Source organism: Somniosus microcephalus, unplaced genomic scaffold (genome assembly GCF_052327205.1).
Source record: "Somniosus microcephalus isolate GS21.2 unplaced genomic scaffold, FLI_Smic_1.0 scaffold558, whole genome shotgun sequence".
NCBI lineage: Eukaryota > Metazoa > Chordata > Chondrichthyes > Squaliformes > Somniosidae > Somniosus > Somniosus microcephalus.
In genome coordinates, this window is record NW_028225745.1 from 95,155 (window position 1) to 115,439 (window position 20,285).

The 20,285-nt window shown below is 46.2% G+C and overlaps 1 protein-coding gene across 2 annotated transcripts in view; it reads left to right on the forward strand.

Moving 5' to 3' along the window:
* drc7 (dynein regulatory complex subunit 7) overlaps positions 1-20,285 on the forward strand; it is a 166,415-nt gene that overhangs the window by 88,652 nt on the left and 57,478 nt on the right. For both annotated transcript variants that reach the window (XM_085980801.1, XM_085980799.1), the window contains exon 8: positions 11,035-11,250. In XM_085980801.1, coding sequence (XP_085836927.1) covers positions 11,035-11,250 — 216 coding nt within the window. The remainder of the gene's footprint in view (positions 1-11,034; positions 11,251-20,285) is intronic.

A 20,285-nucleotide genomic window follows, 5' to 3' on the forward strand; every position in this document is an offset into this window, starting at 1 on the left:
AGTTTCTGACGTACCTTGGAGATACGCTCCTCCCAGTTTTTGGTGCATGCCCCGGCCGCTCCGAACCATATTCCCAGCACCTTTAGGTAATCTGACCTGACGGTGAAGGGGACAAAGGATCGGTCAGCCCAGTTCCCAAAGAACATGGCCTCGCTTTTGCTGCGATTAACTTTCGCTCCCGAGGCCAGTTCAAACTGGTCGCAGATGCTCAGCAATCTGCGGACCGACAGCGGATCCGAGCAAAAGACAGCAACGTCGTCCATGTACAGGGAGGCCTCAACCTGAGTGCCTCCGCTGCCTGGGATCGTCACCCCTCTTATGCCCGTATCCCTCCTGATGGACTCAGCAAAAGGTTTGAGACAACACACGAACAAGACAGAGGAGAGAGGACAGTCCTGCCTGACTCCAGATTTGATTGGAAAGCTTTCTGATTCCCATCTGTTGATTAGAACTGCGCTACTGATGTCTGTGTAGAGCAGTTGGATCCAATTGCAGATTCCCTCCCCAGACCCCATTTTGGAGAGCACGTCCATCATGTACGTGTGTGATATTCTGTCGAAAGCCTTCTCCTGGTCCAAGCTGATGAAGCAGGTGTCCACCCTCCTGCCCTGCATGTAGGCGATCGTATCGCTGAGTAGCGCCAGGCTATCAGAGATCTTCCTGCCGGGTATGGTGCAGGTCTGATCCGGGTGGATCACCAGCTCCAGAGCAGACTTGACCCTGTTGGCGATGACCTTGGACAGAATCTTGTAGTCCACATTAAGCAGCGAAATGGGCCGCCAGTTTCTGATTTCTTCCTTCTCCCCCTTCTGCTTGTAGATGAGGGTGATGATGCCTTTCCTCATCGATTCTGACATGCTGCCGGCCAGAAGCGTACTCCCGCACACTTTCAGCAGGCCTGGGCCCATCCAGTCCCACAGAGCCGAATACAACTCGACTGGTAAGCTGTCGCTGCCGGGAGTTTTACTTGTCTCGAAGGACCGGGCGGCCTTTGTCAGCTCATCCAGAGTTAGCGGGTGATCCAGACTCTCCCGCTTGCTGTCGTCTACCACCTCCGAGATAGACGACAGGAAAGACTGGGAGGCCGCGCTGTCTGCGGGCTTCATGTCGTACAGCCCGGCATAAAAGAATTTGCTGATCCTTCGTATGTCAGGCTGCGAGGACATCACAGAACCATCTTCTTCCTTCAGGCTGTCGATCACAGAGCTCCCTCTGTGTACCTTTTGGAAGATGAAACGCGAGCACGTCTCATCCTGCTCCACGGAGAGGACTCTGGAGCGGAAGATGATCTTGGAGGACTCTAAGGCATAGAGCGAGGCTTGCTGGCCCTTCACCTCTTGGAGTTCCTCCCCGACATCGACCCCCATCGACTGCAGCAGGAACAGATTCTGCATGCTTTTCTGGAGTCAGGACATTTCCCTCTGTGTCTCTCTCGCCTTCTGAACACCTTTGAGGATGAAGAACCTCTTCCTGTTCCTGGGACTAGGGACAGGGTCACTGGCAAGGCTTGGAAGTCTAAGCAGAGCTAGGCCTGGTTAGTGCCTGGAGGAGTGACCATCAGGGAAAGACCAGGTGCAGAAGGTCACGGAAGGAGCCCCGGGAGGGGCGGCTGGTGAGCAGGCCCAGGCGTTGGGCTGAAGATTGTCGGACAGGAGGAATGGTGGAAATGGAATGGCGGCGCGCACAGACGCAGCGGCTTTGCTTCTCCCAGGACGGTGCTATTTACGTTTAATGTTAATGTTATTTGTACTGGACTCATGGGAGCTTGCAAGATCACATTTCGTTGTTCATGTACTTGTGCATTGTACAATGACAATAAAAGTTGAATTATTATTAATTATGTTCATCTTGAGCGTTTCCCACCAGTGCGCCGGGGAATCAAAGAGGGGTTTCACAGTTCTCCAACCTTTGTAATCCCTTTTGAGTTCCTCAATGTTTTCTGGGGTCAACAGTTTCACGTTCAGCTTCCATATCCCTCTGCCAACTTTCTGGTCTTCCTGTGGGTGACAGTCGGCCAGTAAGAGGTAGTGGGGACACAAACAGGAAGTCTATCCTGGAACGGATGGACCCGTCTGGTCTCGACCAGGTGTATCTGCGCGGCGCTCCGTCTACAGGGTTGCTGAAGACGTCGTGTAGCTTGGCGTCTTTTACCGCTTCCATCAGGAGTCTGGACGTGGCGTCCAGGTTGCTGTCGGCTCTGCTGGATTGTCCAGCCGCATCGATGATGCAGTTGAAGTCACCGCCCAGAATGACCGGCCTGGATGTCGCCAGCAGCAGCAGCAGCTGCTGGAAAATGGCCAGTCGCTCGTTCTTGATAGCCGGGGCGTACACATTGATCAGCCTGAGCGGGGCATTCTTATACAACACGTCTGCTACGAGGAGGCGGCCACCCACCACCTCCTTAACTTCGGTGATGGTGAGGCTGCCTCCCCGCAGCAGAATACCCAGGCCGGAGGCACGGCAATCGTTGCCTCCTGACCAAATCGATTGTCCGTGGGACCACCATCATGACCACTGCCGCTAGTTGCTGAAGTGCGGTAGGCCACACTCCTGCAGGAACAACAGGTCGGCCTTGACCTTGGCGAGGTACCCCAAGGTGGAAACACATCGCGTAGTGCTCTTGATGCTATGCACGTTTATGCTTGCAATCTTTAAAACCATTTTAAATTTTAAATAGAGTCCAAAGTCCCATTTTGACAAGCAGTCCTTTATGCTGTTCCCATGTAGAAAGTCCTACAAGAGGGGGCGGTACTGGACCTAATTCTAGGGAATGTAGCTGGGCAAGTGGTAGAAGTGTCAGTAGGAGAGCATTTTGGCGACAGCGACCATAATTCAGTGAGATTTAAGGTAGTCGTGGAAAATGACAAAGATGGACCGGAAATAAAGGTTCTAAATTGGGAGAAGGCCGATTTTAACATGATAAGGCAGGATCTGGCCAAAGTGGACTGGGATCAGCTACTTGTAGGAAAATCCACATCAGAGCAGTGGGAGTCATTCAGAAAGGAAATAGAGAGAGTACAGCGCCAACATGTTCCTGTAAAGGTCAAGGGTGGGACCAACAAGTCCAGGGTGTAATGATCAATAACATGTCATTCTATAGTGGACACTAGGTGGAGCCATAGAGCTGTGTAGAGCTGTACACTACCCAGCTGAATATATATTAAGACTACATTACCCATGAGGCACTAGGCTACCCACAAGGCAGCAGTCAAGATGGAAGCCTCTACAGACACTGTACCTAGTCCACATGTGCTCAATAAAAGTGTCCAGCAAAAGCTAGCTGTGTTCATAATAAGAATGTCTATTTATTAATGAACATAAGATGGTACCAGGGTGGTGAAGATCTGCTGAAAATTGTGAAAAGCGACATGGAGAATTTGAAGCCACCAGAGCATTTGAAACTCACAGGAAACATCGACTACAATTGGCAGACTCTTAAACAACAATTCAAACTCTACATTGCAGCCATCGGATTCTGTACGAAGCCAGACACAAGGAAGATAGCGTTGCTGCTTACGGTTGCAGGCCCACAGGCGATAGAGGTATTTAATACATTTGTATTTAATCCAGTGGAGAACAGAGAAAAATGAGAAGATGTGCTAAAAAAATTTGATGCACATTGCTCTCCCAAAAAGAATGAGACCTATGAAACATACATCTTCTGTTCTCGGACACAGCAGCAAAAGGAGACTTTTGATAGCTTTATAACTGATCTGAAACTGAAAGCACAGACATGTAATTTCTCTGTGCTGAAAGCATCCATGATTCGTGACAAGATTGTGTTTGGTATTCATGATAAAAAAGTCAGGGAACGTCTGTTGAGAGAAACCGAACTAAATTTGGAAAATGCGGTGAAAATATGCCAAGCCAGCGAGCTAGCTCGAAAGCACGTGAAGACTTTCAGTGAAATCAATAATGATGCGATTGTAATGAGTGATAATGCTGCTGTCGGTGCTGTGTCCTGTAAAGAGAAGAAACATGGGCAGAACAGAAATGAAAAGCAATCGGAGGATGAAATTTTTAATTGTAAACGCTGTGGTTACAAACACCAGTTAAGACAATGCCCAGCATTTGGAAAAATGTGCACAAAGTGTAACGGAAAGAATCACTTTGCCAAACAATGCTTTTCAAAAGTACAAACTAAGAAAGGGCAACGAGTTAATGTAATTGAGGACACTGATTTAAGTGAGACATTTTTTGTAGGAATGGTGTCATGTGACAATATCAAAAAGGATACAGAAAATGTGCAGCCCTCAGAAATGGACAATGCTGAACATAAAGTTAATGCAGTAAAAGAGGACAAATGGATGATCCCACTGCAGGTAAATGGAGCATTAGTTACCTTGAAACTAGACACTGGGGCAAAAGCAAACTTAATCAGTATGAGTGACATTAACAATGTGAAAGAAAAGCCCAAAATACAGAAAAAGTCAGTACTACTGAAGGACTATAATGGACAGAAAATAGATAGCTTAGGTGTATGCAGACTTAAAGTGACAGTCAAAGACAAAGTGCATCATCTCATGTTTTCTGTTGTGGCTGAAAGGCTTGATTCACTACTGGGTGACAAAGCTTGTGAGGACTTAGAACTGGTCAAAAGAGTCTACCGTATAAACTGTGCCATAAGCAGACCAGATGACTCGGTGGATTCTGTAGTGAATAATTTCCAGGATGTGTTCAAAGGATTTGGAGTTCTACCATTCACTTACAAGATCCAGCTAAAGCAGGATGCTCAGCCAGTGGTACATGCTCCATGAAGAGTTCCAGCACCCCTGCGTGATTGGCTCAAGAATGAACTGGACAGAATGACCACACTAGGAGCCATCAGGAAAGTCGAAGAGCCAACAGACTGGGTTAACTCCATGGTATGGGTAAAGAAAAAGAACAATGATCTAAGAATATGCATGGATCCAAAGGACTTAAATGCAAACATAAAACGTGAACACTACCAGATTCCCAAGCGAGAAGAAATCAGTGAAATATCAGGTGCCAGATACTTTACAAAGCTCAATGCCTCACAAGGATTTTAGGCAACTAAAACTGGATGAAGAGAGCACCAAATACTGTACCTTCAACACACCATTTGGCAGGTATTGTTTCCTCAGAATGCCTTTCGGGATAATATCTGCATCTGAAATCTTTCATAGAGCGATGGAACACATAATTGAAGGTCTGGAAGGAGTTCGGGTCTATGTTGATGACATCATCATCTGGGGCTCCACACTGAAAGAACACAATGAGAGACTGACTAAAGTGCTACAGAGCATACGCCAGAATGGACTGAAGCTCAACAAAGCCAAGTGTCAGTTTGGTGTCCAGGAAGTCACTTTCCTAGGAGATAATCTATCTGGTAAAGGAATAGAGCCAGATATGGAAAAAGTAAACGCCATACTCAAAATGCCCCGACCCACTGACAAAAAAGGAGTGCTACGCATCATGGGGATGATAAACTTCATTGGAAAGTTCATTCCTAACTTGTCAGCCAAGACAGCCTGTCTGCGAGACCTGCTACATAAAACAAATGAGTTCGCATGGACAGAAAGACATGAACAAGAGTGGATAAACCTCAAAACAGTGCTGACAACCACACCTGTACTCACCTTCTTTGACCCAATAAAAAGAATCAAAGTGTCAACGGATGCATCAAAAGATGGCCTAGGTGCGGTCTTGCTACAAGCAGAGGGTGAAGATTGGAAGCCTGTTGCCTATGCCTCCAGGTCTATGACTGATACTGAGTGTCGATACGCCCAGATTGAAAAGGAATGTCTAGGCTTGGTAGTTGGACTAGAAAAGTTTCATGGCTACATATATGGACTTCCCACCTTCACAGTTGAGACAGACCACAACTCTCTGGGTGCCATTATAAAAAAAAAACCTGAATGAGATGTCTCCAAGGATTCAACGACTCATGATGAAGCTGCAAAGATATGACTTTGAACTGATCTACACACCAGGCAAATACATAGTGTTAGCAGATGCACTATCCCGAGCACCCACAATGAGTCATGTGAGCTCTACTGAAGAAGACGTGGATGTTCATGTGAGTATGGTCACTGCTGCGCTGCCCGTGTCAGACACAAAATCAAAGCAAATAGCAGAAGAAACAGTAAAAGATACAGTATTACAAACAGTAATAGAGAACATTCATCATGGTTGGCCAAAAGGTTCCTGTCCAAAATATTTTCACATAAGGTCAGAATTGAGTGTCGCAAGTGGACTATTACTAAAACAGAACAGAATAGTCATTCCACAGGCTCTACGTCAAAACATGCTCAAAAGGATTCATGAGGGACACCTCGGAATTGAAAAATGCAAAAGGAGAGCAAGAGACACTGTTTATTGGCCTGGCATAAATAAGGACATTGAGAACATGATAGGCAAATGTGAGACATGTCAGAAACACCAAAACAAACAAGCAAAGGAACCAGTGATAGTAGCTGACATACCAACAGCACCATGGCAAAAGGTTGGTATGGACCTTTTTCATTTAAATGGTAAAGACTATCTAATAGTGATTGACTACTATTCTAACTATCCTGAGATGGTGCTGCTCTCAAGCACCACAGCAAGCAGTGTCATAATGCATGTGAAATCCATCTTCGCCAGACATGGAATTCCCAGGATTGCCATTAGCGACAATGGTCCGTGCTTCAACTGTAAGGTGTGGCAACAGTTTGCAGCACATTATGACTTTCAGCACATCACATCCAGTCCTTTGTATGCTCAGTCAAATGGTAAGGCAGAGAAAGGTGTTCAAGTTCTCAAGCAGCTACTGAAGAAAGCGACAGAAAGCAAGTCTGACCCTTATCTCGCCCTGCTGAGCTACCGAGCCTCACCTTTAGACTGTGGTTCTTCACCTGCTGAACTACTAATGGGTCGCAAGTTGCGCACCACGCTACCCTGCTGTGCAAAAGAACAGCAAAGTGAGGAACTGAGACAGAGACTTCAACTGTTAAAGCTGAAACAGAAATCATATTATGACAAGTCATCCAAAACTCTAAAACCATTGACAAGGGATGATGTTGTCAGGATTGAGGATCCAGATGCATGGAACAGGAAAGCTACAGTTCTTGAGGAAGTAGGACCAAGGTCATACACTGTTAGAACTAAGGAAGGACAGATTCTCAGGAGGAACCGCCGTTCCCTCCTAAAAACACAAGAGACTATTCAAGAGCAGATTGATGACAATGCCGCAACTGCATCTTGTCATTCACCGCCAGAACAATCTCATGAAGACACATCAGACTTACCCGTGTTGAGAAGATCCACACGTGAAGTAAAAGAGCCTGATAGACTTAATCTTTGAGTACAATGTAAAGCTTTGAAAATGTGTTGACTGTTTTGAAAATGTTTATGTTTATAGAGCACTAACAAAAGTGTTACTGATATTATCTTTATTGTTTTCTTGAAAGTTGATTGATATTGATTTTGTTCAACCTCAAAGAAAGGGGGATGTAATGATCAATAACATGTCATTCTATAGTGGACACTAGGTGGAGCCATAGAGCTGGGCGACTGTCAAAGATCCTAACTGACGCGAAAGAAGTGTTCCAGCAAGGACTCGGAACACTAAAAGGCATGACAGCGACGATTAAAATTGAAGAAAACGCAAGTCCAAAATTTTTTAAGGCCAGACCGGTACCTTATGCGATCCACCCAGCCGTCAAAGCAGTGCTGGAGAGTCTGGAACGTTCGGGTGTACTGTCCAAGGTAGACTGGAGCGAGTGGGCTACACCCATCATCCCTGTGATGAAAAAGTCATTGAGCAGCACGCCTGGGGAACCAAGGAAGGTGTAGTGATCAATAACATGTCATTCTGTGGTGGACACTAGGTGGAGCAGTAGAGCTGTATATAGCTGTATGTATTAAGACTACACTACCCAGCTGTATATATATTAAGACTACATTACCCATGAGGCACTAGGCTACCCACAAGGCAGCAGTCAAGATGGAAGCCTCTACAGATACTGTACCTGGTCCACATGTGCTCAATAAAAGTGTCTAGCAAAAGCTAGCTGTGTTCATAATAAGAATGTCTATTTATTAATGAACATAAGACAGGGAACCCTGGATGTCAAGGGATATACAAGAATGGATTAGGAAAAAAAGGGAGGCTTTTGGTAGATACAAAGGACTAAAAACAGTTGAAGCCCTAGAGGAGTATAGAAAGTACAGGGGGGTACTTAAAAAAAGAAATGAGGAGAGCGAAGAGGGGGCATGAAAAATCACTGGTGGGCAAAATAAAGGAAAATCCCAAGGTGTTTTATAAGTATATTAAGGGCAAGAGGATAACCAGGGAAAGAGTAGGGCCCATTAGGGACCAAAGTGGCAATCTGTGTGTAGAGCTGGAAGATGTAGGTGAGGTTTTAAATGAATATTTTTCAGCTGTGTTCACTATGGAGATGGACGATGTAGGCATAGAAATCAGGCAGGGGGATTGTGATATACTTGAACAAATTAGCATTGAGAAGGAGGAGGTACTAGCGGTTTTAGCAGGCTTAAAAGTGGATAAATCACCAGGCCCAGGTGAAATGTAACCCAGGCTGCTGTGTGAGGCAAGGGAGGAGATTGCAGGAGCTCTAACACAAATTTTCAGAACCTCACTGGCCACAGGGGAGGTGCCAGAGGACTGGAGGACAGCTAACGTAGTACCATTATTCAAGAAGGGTAGTAGGGATAAACCAGGGAATTACAGGCCAGTGAGCAACATCAGTGGTATGGAAATTATTGGAAAAATTCTGAAGGACAGAATTAGTCTCCACTTGGAGAGGCAAGGATTAATCAAGGCTAGTCAGCATGGCTTTGTCAGGGGGAAATCATGTCTAACCAATTTGATTGAATTTTTCGAGGGGGTGACTAGGTGTGTGGATGAGGGTAGTGCAGTTGATGTAGTCCACATGGACTTCAGTAAGGCTTTTGACAAAGTCCCGCATGGGAGACTGGTCAAGAAGGTACGAGCCCATGGGATCCAGGGCAATTTGGCACATTGGATCCAAAATTGGCTTAGTGGCAGGAGGCAGAGGGTGATGGTCGTAGGTTGTTTTTGTGACTGGAAGCCTGTGTCCAGTGGTGTACCGCAGGGATCGGTGCTGGGTCCCTTGCTGTTTGTAGTGTACATTAATGATTTAGATATGAATGTAGGAGGTATGATCAGTAAGTTCGTAGATGACACGAAAATTGGTGGAGTGGTAAATAGCGAGGAGGTAAGCCTTAGTCTACAGGACGATATAGACGGGTTGGTCAGATGGGCAGAACAGTGGCAAATGGAATTTAACCCTGAAAAGTGTGAGGTGATGCATTTTGGGAGGACTAACAAGGTAAGGGAATACACAATGAATGGTAGGACCCTAGGAAGGACAGAGGATCAGAGGGACCTTGGTGTGCATGTACATAGATCCCTGAAGGCAGCAGGACAGGTAGATAAGGTGGTTAAAATGGCATATGGGATACTTGCCTTCATTAGCCGAGGCATGGAATATAAGAGCAGGGAGGTTATGATGGACCAAACAAAACGCTAGTCAGGTCACAGCTGGAATATTGTGTGCAGTTCTGGTCGCCACACTATAGGAAGGATGTGATTGTATTGGAGAGGGTGCAGAGGAGATTCACCAGGATGTTACCTGGGCTGGAGCGCTTCAGCTATGAAGAGAGACTGGACAGGTTGGGGTTGTTTTCCTCAGAGCAGAGAAGGCTGAGGGGGGACCTGATTGAGGTGTAAAAAGTTATGAGGGGCATAGATAGGGCAGATAGAAAGGAACTTTTCCCTTAGTAGAGGGGTCAATAACCAGGGGGCATAGTTTTAAGATAAGGGGCAGGAGCTTTAGAGGGTATTTGAGGAAAAACTTTTTCATCCAGAGGGTGGTTGGAATGTGGAACTCACTGCCTGAAAGGGTGGTAGAGGCAGGAGCCCTCGCAACATTCAAGAAGCATTTAGATGAGCACTTGAAATGCCATAGCATACAAGGCTACGGACCAAGTGCTGGAAAATGGGATTAGAATAGATGGGGCTTGATGGCCGGCGTGGACACGATGGGCCGAAGGGCCTCTTTCTGTGCTGTATAACTCTATGACTCTATGACACCTGTTGCCCGAGAAGGTGTCTGAAGACAGAAATAAAACTGCACCTACAAAATACAAATACAGAATTCTTAATAGCTACTTTGGCTTGAATTTTGTCTCGTCAAGGTGAGGGATGACAGTGCTGGGGACGGGAATGTTCAGGCTCCCAGCATCACCATTGAGAAATGTTTATGTGGATTGTCCGCCAAAGGTACAATCGGGAGAACCGCCGCAGAAATCGATCGCGCCTCTGTGTGTGGGAACAGAGTTGGGCTCGGCTATGATGCCCCCCTCCCCCCCCCCATGGTTGGATAGCCCTCCCAGCACTTAGTGTAGGCCTGCATATGAGGAATGACCACTTGGGTGAGGCAACAGAGAGCTGCTGGCGCCCAAAATGTTTCCAAAATGGTAGGGCAGAAAAATGGGAAAACATTTTTTAATGTATGTCATGAGCCCTGACTCAGTTGGTAGCACTCTTGCCTCTAAATCAGAAGGATCAAGTCCCACTCCAGAGACCTGTGCACATAATCCAGGCTGACACTCCAGCGCAGTACTTTTGGGTGAGAAGTTAAACCAAGGCTCTGTCTGTCCTCTCGGGTAGACGTAAAAGATGCCGTGGCACTATTTCGAAGAAGAGCAGGGGAGTTATCCCCGGCGTCCTGGCCAATATTTATCCCTCAATCAACATAACAAAAACTGATTATCTGATCATTATCACATTGCTGTTTGTGGAATCCTGCAGTGCGCTAATTGGCTGCCGCATTTCCTACATTACAACAGTGACTACGCTCCAAAAAGTACTTCATTGGCTGCAAAGCACTTTGAGACGTCCTAAGGTCATGAAAGACGCTATATAAATACAAGTCTTCCTTTGTATCGCCATTGTTGTCACCATTCCTGTAAAGCCATTTTAAAGCAATGTTTAAAACAACAAATAATATATATAAATAAAAAAGTTCTCTCTTTGCCTTTTAGAAAATAACAGAACGTTTTGCCAGAAACAGGAAAAAGCCAGCCCACCAGGATGTGGCGGAGCAAATATTCCTGATCACTGTGGAGCATATCCAGCTGACATATCATCGAGAGGATGACAGGATCACAGCAGTGAAGCGGGAGTTCATCCTCCCGCCAAACTTGATGCAAAAGGATGACCAGGAGGTTAACATGGAGCAGATTGTCATCACGTTCGAGGTAGAGTAACACCGTATCAGCACACCAAAAAGTACATTGTTTTTATCTTCAAGGCCGGCATTTATTGTCAATCCGTAGTTGCCCCTGAAGTTGGTAGTGGGCCTTCTTGAACCACTGCAGTCCGTGTGGTGAAGATACTCCCACAGTGCTGTTAGGTAGGGAGTTCTAGGATTTTGACCCAGCAATGATGAAGGAACGACGATATATGTCCAAGTTGGGATGGTGTGTGACTTGGAAGGGATCTTGCAGGTGATGGTGTTCCCATACACTAGCTCCCCTTGTCCTTCTAGGTGGTGGAGGTTGCGGGTTTGGAAGATGCTGCTGAAGAAGCCTTGGCGAGAGGCTGCAGTACATCCTGTAGATAGTACACACTGCACGCTGGTGATGGAGGGAGTGGATGTTTAAGCTTTTGGATGAATTGCCAGTCAAGCGGACTGCCTTGTCCTGCGTTGCGTGTCTTGAGTGTTGTTGGAGCTGCACCGATCCAAGCAAGTGGAGAATTTTCCTGACTTGTGCCTTGTCGGTGGTGGAGAGTCTTTGGAGAGTCAGGAGGTGAGCCACTCTCCGCAGAATACCCAGCCTCTGACCTGCTCTACTAGCTACGGCATTTCTGTGGCTGGTCCAGGAGGTGGCTCCAGGATGTTGACCGTGGGGGAACTTGACGATGATAATATCATCGATTGTCAGGCGGAGGTGGTTATTCTCTCTCTCGTTGGAGATGATCCTGCAATGATGTCCTGGGGCTGATATAATTGGCAACAACCACAACCATGTGAATGACAGGATTGTCTCTGAATAAACTAAAAGCAACTGATCAGCATTTGGTGCCTAGGCCTGTAGTGTTCCTGGTATCACTGGTTAGGGTTGGCAAGATCAGTTAAGGATGGGATTGTAAACATCTAGGACAGTGGCACTTGTAATATGGTCCACGCCTTATTTCAAGCCAACTTGTCTTTATTTGCAACTCTCAGCAGAGCTGGTGCTCCATAGCATCTGAGCCTTCATGGCTTACATGACTGTGGGATGGTGCCTGAGCTGGAATTACATAAGAACATAAGAAATAGGAGCAGGAGTAGGCCAATTGGCCCCTCGAGCTTGCTCCACCATTCAATAAGATCATGGCTGATCTGATCCTAACCTCAAATCTACTATCACTCTCCATCCCACCCGAACCCATGTGATCTCCCAGGAGAGGCAAAAAACCAGATAAAAAAAAACAATGGCCAATTTGGGAGAAAAAATCTGGGAAATTCTTCTCCAACCCATCTAGGCGATCGAAACTCGTCCAGGAGATCACTCTGTCCCTATATTTTCTACAGTATTTACCTTCTATAAAGGCGATCTCCACCCCAGCCAGGAACAGGAATAAAACCCTCTCCTGAAATCTAACAGAATTAGAACACAAGAAGTTGGAGCAGAACCAGGCAACACGGCCCCTGGGCCCGCTCCACTACCCACAGGGCCACGACCATTCCGAACTTAGACTCATGTCCAATTTCCTACCCGCTCCCCGTAACCCTTAATTCCCTTTACTTCTAGGAAACTATCTATTTCTGTTTTAAATTTATTTAATGATGTAGCTTCCACAGCTTTCTGGGGCAGCAAATTCCACAAACCTACCACCCTCTGAGTGAAGAAGTTTCTCCTCATCTCAGTTTTGAAGGAGCAGCCCCTTATTCTAAGATTATGCCCCCTAGTTCTTGTTTCACCCATCATTGGGAACATCCTCACCGCATCCACCCGATCAAGCCCCTTCACAATCTTATGTGTTTCAATAAGATCGCCTCTCATTCTTCTGAACTCCAATGAGTAGAGTCCCAATCTACTCAACCTCTCATCATATGTCCACCCCCTCATCCCCGGAATTAACCGACTGAACCTTCTTTGTACTGACTCGACAACTACATGTGCAGGAAGTGTGTCCAGCTGCAGCTACTGACAGACCGCATTGCGGCGCTGGAGCTGCGATTGGACACATACTGGAGCGTTCACGATGCTCAGGACAACATGAATAGCACATTTACGGAGTTGGACACACCGCAGGTAGAGGTTGGACAGGAAGAAAGGGAACGGGTGACCAACAGGCAGAGTACTAGGCACAGGCAGGTAGTGCAGGGGTCCCCTGTGGCCATCCCCCTCTCCAACAGATACACCACTTTGAGAACTGTTGGGGGAGATGGCTTATCAGAGGAAGGCAGCAGCAGCCAACTTCCTGGCACCAGGAGTGGCTCTGCTGCACAGAATGTGAGGAAAAAGAGGGGTAGAGCTATAGTAATAGGGGATTCAATTGTAAGGGGAATAGATAGGCATTTCTGCGGCCGCAAACGAGACTCCAGGATGGTGTGTTGCCTCCCTGGTGCAAGGGTCAAGGATGTCTCTGAGCGACTCCAGAACATCTTGGAAGGGGAGGGTGAACAGCCAGTTGTCGTGGTGCATATAGGCACCAACGATATAGGTAAAAAGCGGGATGAGGTCCTAAAAGCGGAGTATAGCGAGTTAGGAGATAAATTAAAAAACAGGACCTCAAAGATAGTAATCTCAGGATTGCTACCAGTGCCACGTGCTAGTCAGAGTAGAAATAGAAGGATACTTCAGATGAATACGTGGCTAGAGGAATGGTGCCAGGGGGAGGGATTCAAGTTCCTGGGACATTGGAACCGGTTCTGGGGGAGGTGGGACCAGTTCAAACCGGACGGTTTGTACCTGGGCAGGGCTGGAACCAATGTCCTAGGGGGAGTGTTTGCTAGTGCTGTGGGGGAGGGTTTAAACTAAAATGGCAGGGGGTTGGGAACCTGAGCAGGGAGACAGAGGAAAGGGAAACAAGGATAAAAGCAAAAAATAGGAAGGAGAAAAACAAAAGTGGCAGTCAGAGAAATCAACGGTTTAAATCAAACATGGCCACAGTAAATAATAATTCTAATAGGTCTAAGAGCGTTAAAAAAACAAGCCTGAAGGCTTTGTGTCTTAATGCGAGGAGCATTTGTAATAAGGTGGATGAATTGGCTGCGCAAATAGAAGTAAACAAATACGATTTGGTTGGGATTACGGAAACGTGGCTCAAGGAAGGCCAGGACTGGGAACTCAACATCCAGGGGTATTCGATATTCAGGAAAGATAGGCAAAAAGGAAAGGGAGGTGGGGTAGCATTACTGGTTAAAGAAGGGATTAACACAATTGTAATGAAGGATATTAGCTCTGATGAGGTGGAATCTGTATGGGTAGAATTGAGAAATACTAAGGGGAAAAAAACGTTAGTGGGAGTGGTTTGTAGACCTCCAAACAGTAAGGCGGAGGTTGGGGATGGCATTAAAAGAGAAATTAAAGAAGCGTGCAATAAGGGCACAGCAGTCATCATGGGTGACTTTAATCTACATATAGATTGGACCAACCAAATGAGTAACAATACTGTGGAGGAGGAATTCCTGGAGTGTTTACGGGATGGTTTCCTGGACCAATATGTCGAGGAACCAACCAGAGATCAGGCCATCTTAGACTGGGTATTATGTAACGAGAAAGGATTAATTAGCAATATTGTTGTAAGAGGTCCCTTGGGTCAGAGCGATCATAATATGATCGAATTCTTCATTAAGATGGAGAATGAAGTAGTTGACTCGGAGACTAGGGTCCTCAATTTAAATAAAGGAAACTATGATGGTCTGAGGAGCGAGTTGGGTAGAATTGATTGGGGAATAGCACTCAAAGGGTTGACGGTGGATAGGCACTGGCAAACATTCAAAGACCGAATGGATGAACTACAGAATTTGTTCATCCCAGTTTGGCATAAAAATAAAACAAAAAAGGTGACCCAACCGTGGCTAACAAGGGAAATTAGGGATAGCATAAGGTCCAAGGAGAGGGCATATAAATTGGCCAGAAAAAGCAATAATCCTGAGGATTGGGAGCAGCTTAGGATTCAACAAAGGAAGACAAAGGGATTAATTAAGAAAGGGAAAATAGAATATTAGAGTAAGCTTGCAGAGAACATAAAAACTGACTGTAAAAGCTTTTATAGATATGTGAAGAGAAAAAGATTGGTGAAGTCAAGCGTAGGTCCCTTGCAGTCAGAATCGGGTGAATTTATAATGGGGAACAAAGACATGGCAGACCAACTAAGTACATATTTTGGTTCTGTCTTCACAAAGGAGGACACAAATAACCTCCCAGAGATGCCGGGGAACATAGGGTCTGATGAAAGGGTGGAACTGAAAGAAATCAGTATTTGTAGGGAAATGGTGTTAGGAAAATTGATGGGACTGAAGGCCGATAAATCCCCAGGGCCTGATAATCTACACCCCAGGGTACTTAAGGAAGTGGCCCTAGAAATAGTAGATGCATTGCTGGTCATCTTCCAGAACTCGATAGACTCTGGAACGGTACCCATGGATTGGCAGGTAGCTAATGTTACCCCACTATTCAAAAAAGGTGGTAGAGAAAAGGCGGGGAATTATAGACCAGTAAGCTTGACATCGGTAGTGGGGAAAATGCTAGAGTCCATTATAAAAGATGTAATAGCAGAGCACTTGGAAAGCAGTGACTGGATCGGACAAAGTCAACATGGATTTACAAAAGGTAAATCATGCTTGACTAATCTACTGGAATTTTTTGAGGATGTAACTGGTAAAATAGATAAGGGAGAACCAGTGGATGTGGTGTATTTGGACTTTCAGAAGGCTTTCGATAAGGTCCCGCATAAGAGATTAGCGTGCAAAATTAAGGCACATGGGATTGGGGGCAAGGTATTGACTTGGATAGAGAACTGGTTGGCGGACAGAAAGCAAAGAGTTGGAATAAACGGGTCATTTTCCGAGTGGCAGGCAGTGACTCGTGGGGTACCTCAAGGATCGGTCCTAGGACCCCAGCTGTTCACAATATATATTAATGATCTGGATGAGGGAATTGGATGTAATATCTCCAAATTTGCAGATGACACAAAGCTGGGGGGGAGGGTATGCTGTGAGGAGGATGTCGTGAAACTCCAGCACGATTTGGACAGGTTGGGTGATTGGGCAGAAACATGGCAAATGCAGTATAATGTGGATAAATGTGAGGTTATCCACTTTGGTGGCAAAAACAGGAAGGCAGATTATTATTTGAATGGTAATAGATTGGGAGAAGGGGAAGTGCAAAGAGACCTGGGTGTTCTTGTACACCAGTCGCTGAAGGTAAGCATGCAGGTGCAGCAGGCGGTTAAGAAGGCAAATGGTATGTTGGCCTTCGTAGCAAGAGGATTCGAGTACAAGAACAAGGATGTCTTGCTGTAGTTGTACAGGGCCTTGGTGAGACCACACCTTGAGTACTGTGTGCAGGTTTGGTCGCCTTACCTGAGGAAGGACGTACTTGCCATGGAAGGAGTGCAGCGAAGATTCACCAGGCTGATACCTGGGATGGCAGGAATGACGTATGAGGAGAGATTGTGTAAATTGGGCTTATACTCACTGGAGTTTCGAAGATTGAGAGGGGATCTCATTGAAACCTATAAAATTCTGTCAGGCCTGGACAGACTAGATGCAGGAAGGATGTTTCTGATGGCCGGGGAGTCCAGAACCAGGGGTCATAGTCTAAGGATAAGGGGTAAGCCATTTAGGACTGAAATGAGGAGGAATTTCTTCACCCAGAGAGTGGTGAACCTGTGGAATTCTCTGCCACAGAGGGCGGTGGAGGCCAGTTCATTAAGTATATTCAAGAAAGAGTTGGATATATTTCTTAAGGCTAAAGGGATCAAGGGATATGGGGAGAAGGCAGGGACCGGGTACTGAATTTGGATGATCAGCCATGATCTCATTGAATGGCAGAGCAGGCTCGAAGGGCCGAATGGCCTACTCCTGCTCCTATCTTCTATGTATCTAAGTATGTCTTTTCTTAAGTATGGACACCAAAACTGTATGCAGTATTCTAGGTGCGGTCTCACCAATACCTTGTACAACTGCAGCAATACCTCCCTATTTTTATATTCTATCCCCCTAGCAATAAAAGCCAACATTCCATTGGCCTTCTTGATCACTTGCTGCACCTGCATACTAACTTTTTGAGTTTTGTGCACCAGGACCCCCAGATCCCTTTGTACTACAGTACTTTCCAGTTTCTTGCCATTAAGATAATAACTTGCTCTATGATTTTTCCTGCCAAAGTGCATAACCTCACACTTTCCAATATTGTATTCCATCTGCCAAATCTCTGCCCACTTACTTAGCCTGTCTATGTCCCTTTGCAGGTTTTTTATGTCCTCCTCACTCACTACTTTCCCTCCCATCTTTGTATCATCTGCAAACTTTGATATGTTACACTCGGTCCCCTCCTCCAAATCGTTAATATAGATTGTAAAGAGTTGGGGACCCAGCACTGACCCCTGCGGAACACCACTAGTTACTGATTGCCAGTCTGAGAATGAACCATTTATCCCAACTCTCTGCTTTCTGTTAGAGAGCCAATCCTCCACCCACGCCAGAATATTACCCCCAATCCCGTGATTTTTTTACCTTGAGCAATAATCTTTTGTGTGGCACCTTGTCAATTCTATTCCCTTACATTGTCTTCCAGTGGCAACAGAAGCTGTATCCACACAGCAAGTGACAGGGCGCTCTGTTATCACTTTTGCACCTATGAGCCTAGAATTTACTGTTTGCATTATAAGCAAATTAATACTTAATGCACTCACATGACATTCCTTTGCTATTTTAGCAGAGACATTAAGGGCTCGATTTTCTGGATCGTGCGGGAAATGGTCGGGTTCCCTGAATGTGGGGTTCCGACCCGAAAAAGAATGGGTCAACTGTAATGTCCGAGTATAAATAATACTCAGACTGCAGGAGAACAATAAAGCAGGTATTTACTGAACAGAGAGTAATTCAAGACTGAAATACAGGAGCCTGCTATGGCTTTATATACAGAGGTGGTCACTGCCAGTACTGCAGTATAGAATCAGTTCTTCTTTTAAAGGCACATACATAACAATTCCTCCCCTTTTAGATAAACAGTACATAACATTCATTTAACAACTAAATAATAACTAATTACAATTACAATTTTCTCTGTACTATATACATCAACTGAAATAATCATTTATAAGTTCAGTCTTTGAGGAGGCTTCCTGATCCTGACTGGATAGCGCCTTTCTCGAGTATCCTGTTCTTGCGGCGGAGTTGATTCTGGCTCATTGTCATTGGTTGGTTCGTCAGCTTCCAATACCACTGCTTCTGAGGTAGACGCAATCTGTACTTCGGGTTGATTACCAGGTGCACCTGCTCGTGGTATGGGTTTGGCTTGTTCCTGTGACTCTAGAATCTGGTCAGCATGGCATCTCACGATGCTCTCTCCAACGTCCACTGTGTACATTAGTGGTCCCTGCTGTGTGCATATCGTTCCTGGCTGCCATTTTTCTGTTCGGTAGTCGCGGGCCAAGACTGGTTGCCCTATCTTGAAGCTCCTGGTTGGCTTCTCATTTATGTGCTGGAATTGCTTATCCTCAACATCTCGTCTTATGTTTGGTTTGAGCAAATCCAGGCGACATCTTAGCCTTCGGTTGAAGAACATTATGGCTGGAGCTTGGTTGGTGACTGCATGGTGGTGGAGGACATTTTGATGACCTCTGGCCATTTCGAATGGGCGTCCACAGCGATTAGGAACATTGAGTCCATAAATGGACCAGCAAAATCAATGTGTACCCGTTGCCATGGAGATGAGGGCCACTCCCATGGATGTAGTGGGGCCTGTGGTGGAGCGTTTTGGACCTTCTGGCATCCTGTGCATCTCTTGGTCATATCCTCGATTTCTTTATCGATTCCCGGCCACCACACAAACGCCCTGGCTAGGCTCTTCATTTTTACCCCTCCCAGATGACCCTCATGAAGCTCATTGAGCACTCTTTCTCTCAACTTGGGTGGAATTACCACTCGGGATCCACACATCAAGGTCCCCCGGCACACAGACAGCTGTTCTCTCCTTGGCGAGAATGCTGGCAACAGTGAGTCGCCATGTGCTGGCCATCCCTTCACCGTCAAATCATATACCCGAGAGAGTGTCGGGTCATTTCGGGTTTCCTTCTCTATACTTGAGTTTGTAACAGGTAGACATTTGACTACGGTCGCATGGAATATCTCAACAGGGTCCACTGCAGGTGCTTCCTCTACCGTAGGCAACGGTAGGCGCAACAGCCCATCAGCATTTCCATGCTGTTTTGTACCCTTGTACTCTATGTCGTACTGATGTGCCCCTAGAAAAAGTGACCATCTTTGCAGCCGTTGTGCCGTCATCACCGGAACGCCCTTCTTTGGGTTAAAAATGGAGACCAGGGTCTGATGATCAGTCAATAGGGTGAATTTCTGCCCGTGCAGATAGTGATTGAACTTCTTCACCCCCCACACCAGGCTGAGGGCCTCCCTGTCAATCTGGGCGTAGTTACGCTTGGCTGAGGTTAACGAGCGCGACGCAAAGGCTATTGGCCTCTCTGAACCGTCAGGGAATTTGTGTGACAGCACCGCTCCGATGCCGTAGGGAGACGCATCACATGGTAACCGAATCGGTAGTGTTGGATTGTAGTGGGCCAATACTTCTTTTGAAGTGATTAGGCATTTACATTTCTGAAAGGCACGCTTACACTCATCACTCCATTTCCATGTTACTCCAGTTTGCAGTAGTGCGTTCAGTGGGTGCAGAATTGTAGATAAATTCGGCAAGAACTTATGGTAGTAGTTCACCAACCCGAGGAACGACCTCAGTTGCGACACATTTTCCGGTGCTGGAGCCTTGACTACAGCCTCAATCTTGTCCGGCGACTTATGCAACCCTTCCTCATCAATCATGTGGCCACAATACGAGATTTGTCTCCTGAAGAACTCACATTTGGGGCGGTTGGCTCGTAGCCCATATTCCTGTAATCTCGTGAGCACCTGCTCCAGGTTGGCAAGGTATTCACTGTCATTTTCGCCCGTAACCAGGATGTCGTCCAAATAACACTGGGTCCCCGAGATCCCTTGCAGGACTTGTTCCATCGCCCTCTGCCAAATAGCCGGGGCTGATGCTACCCTGAATACCAGTCG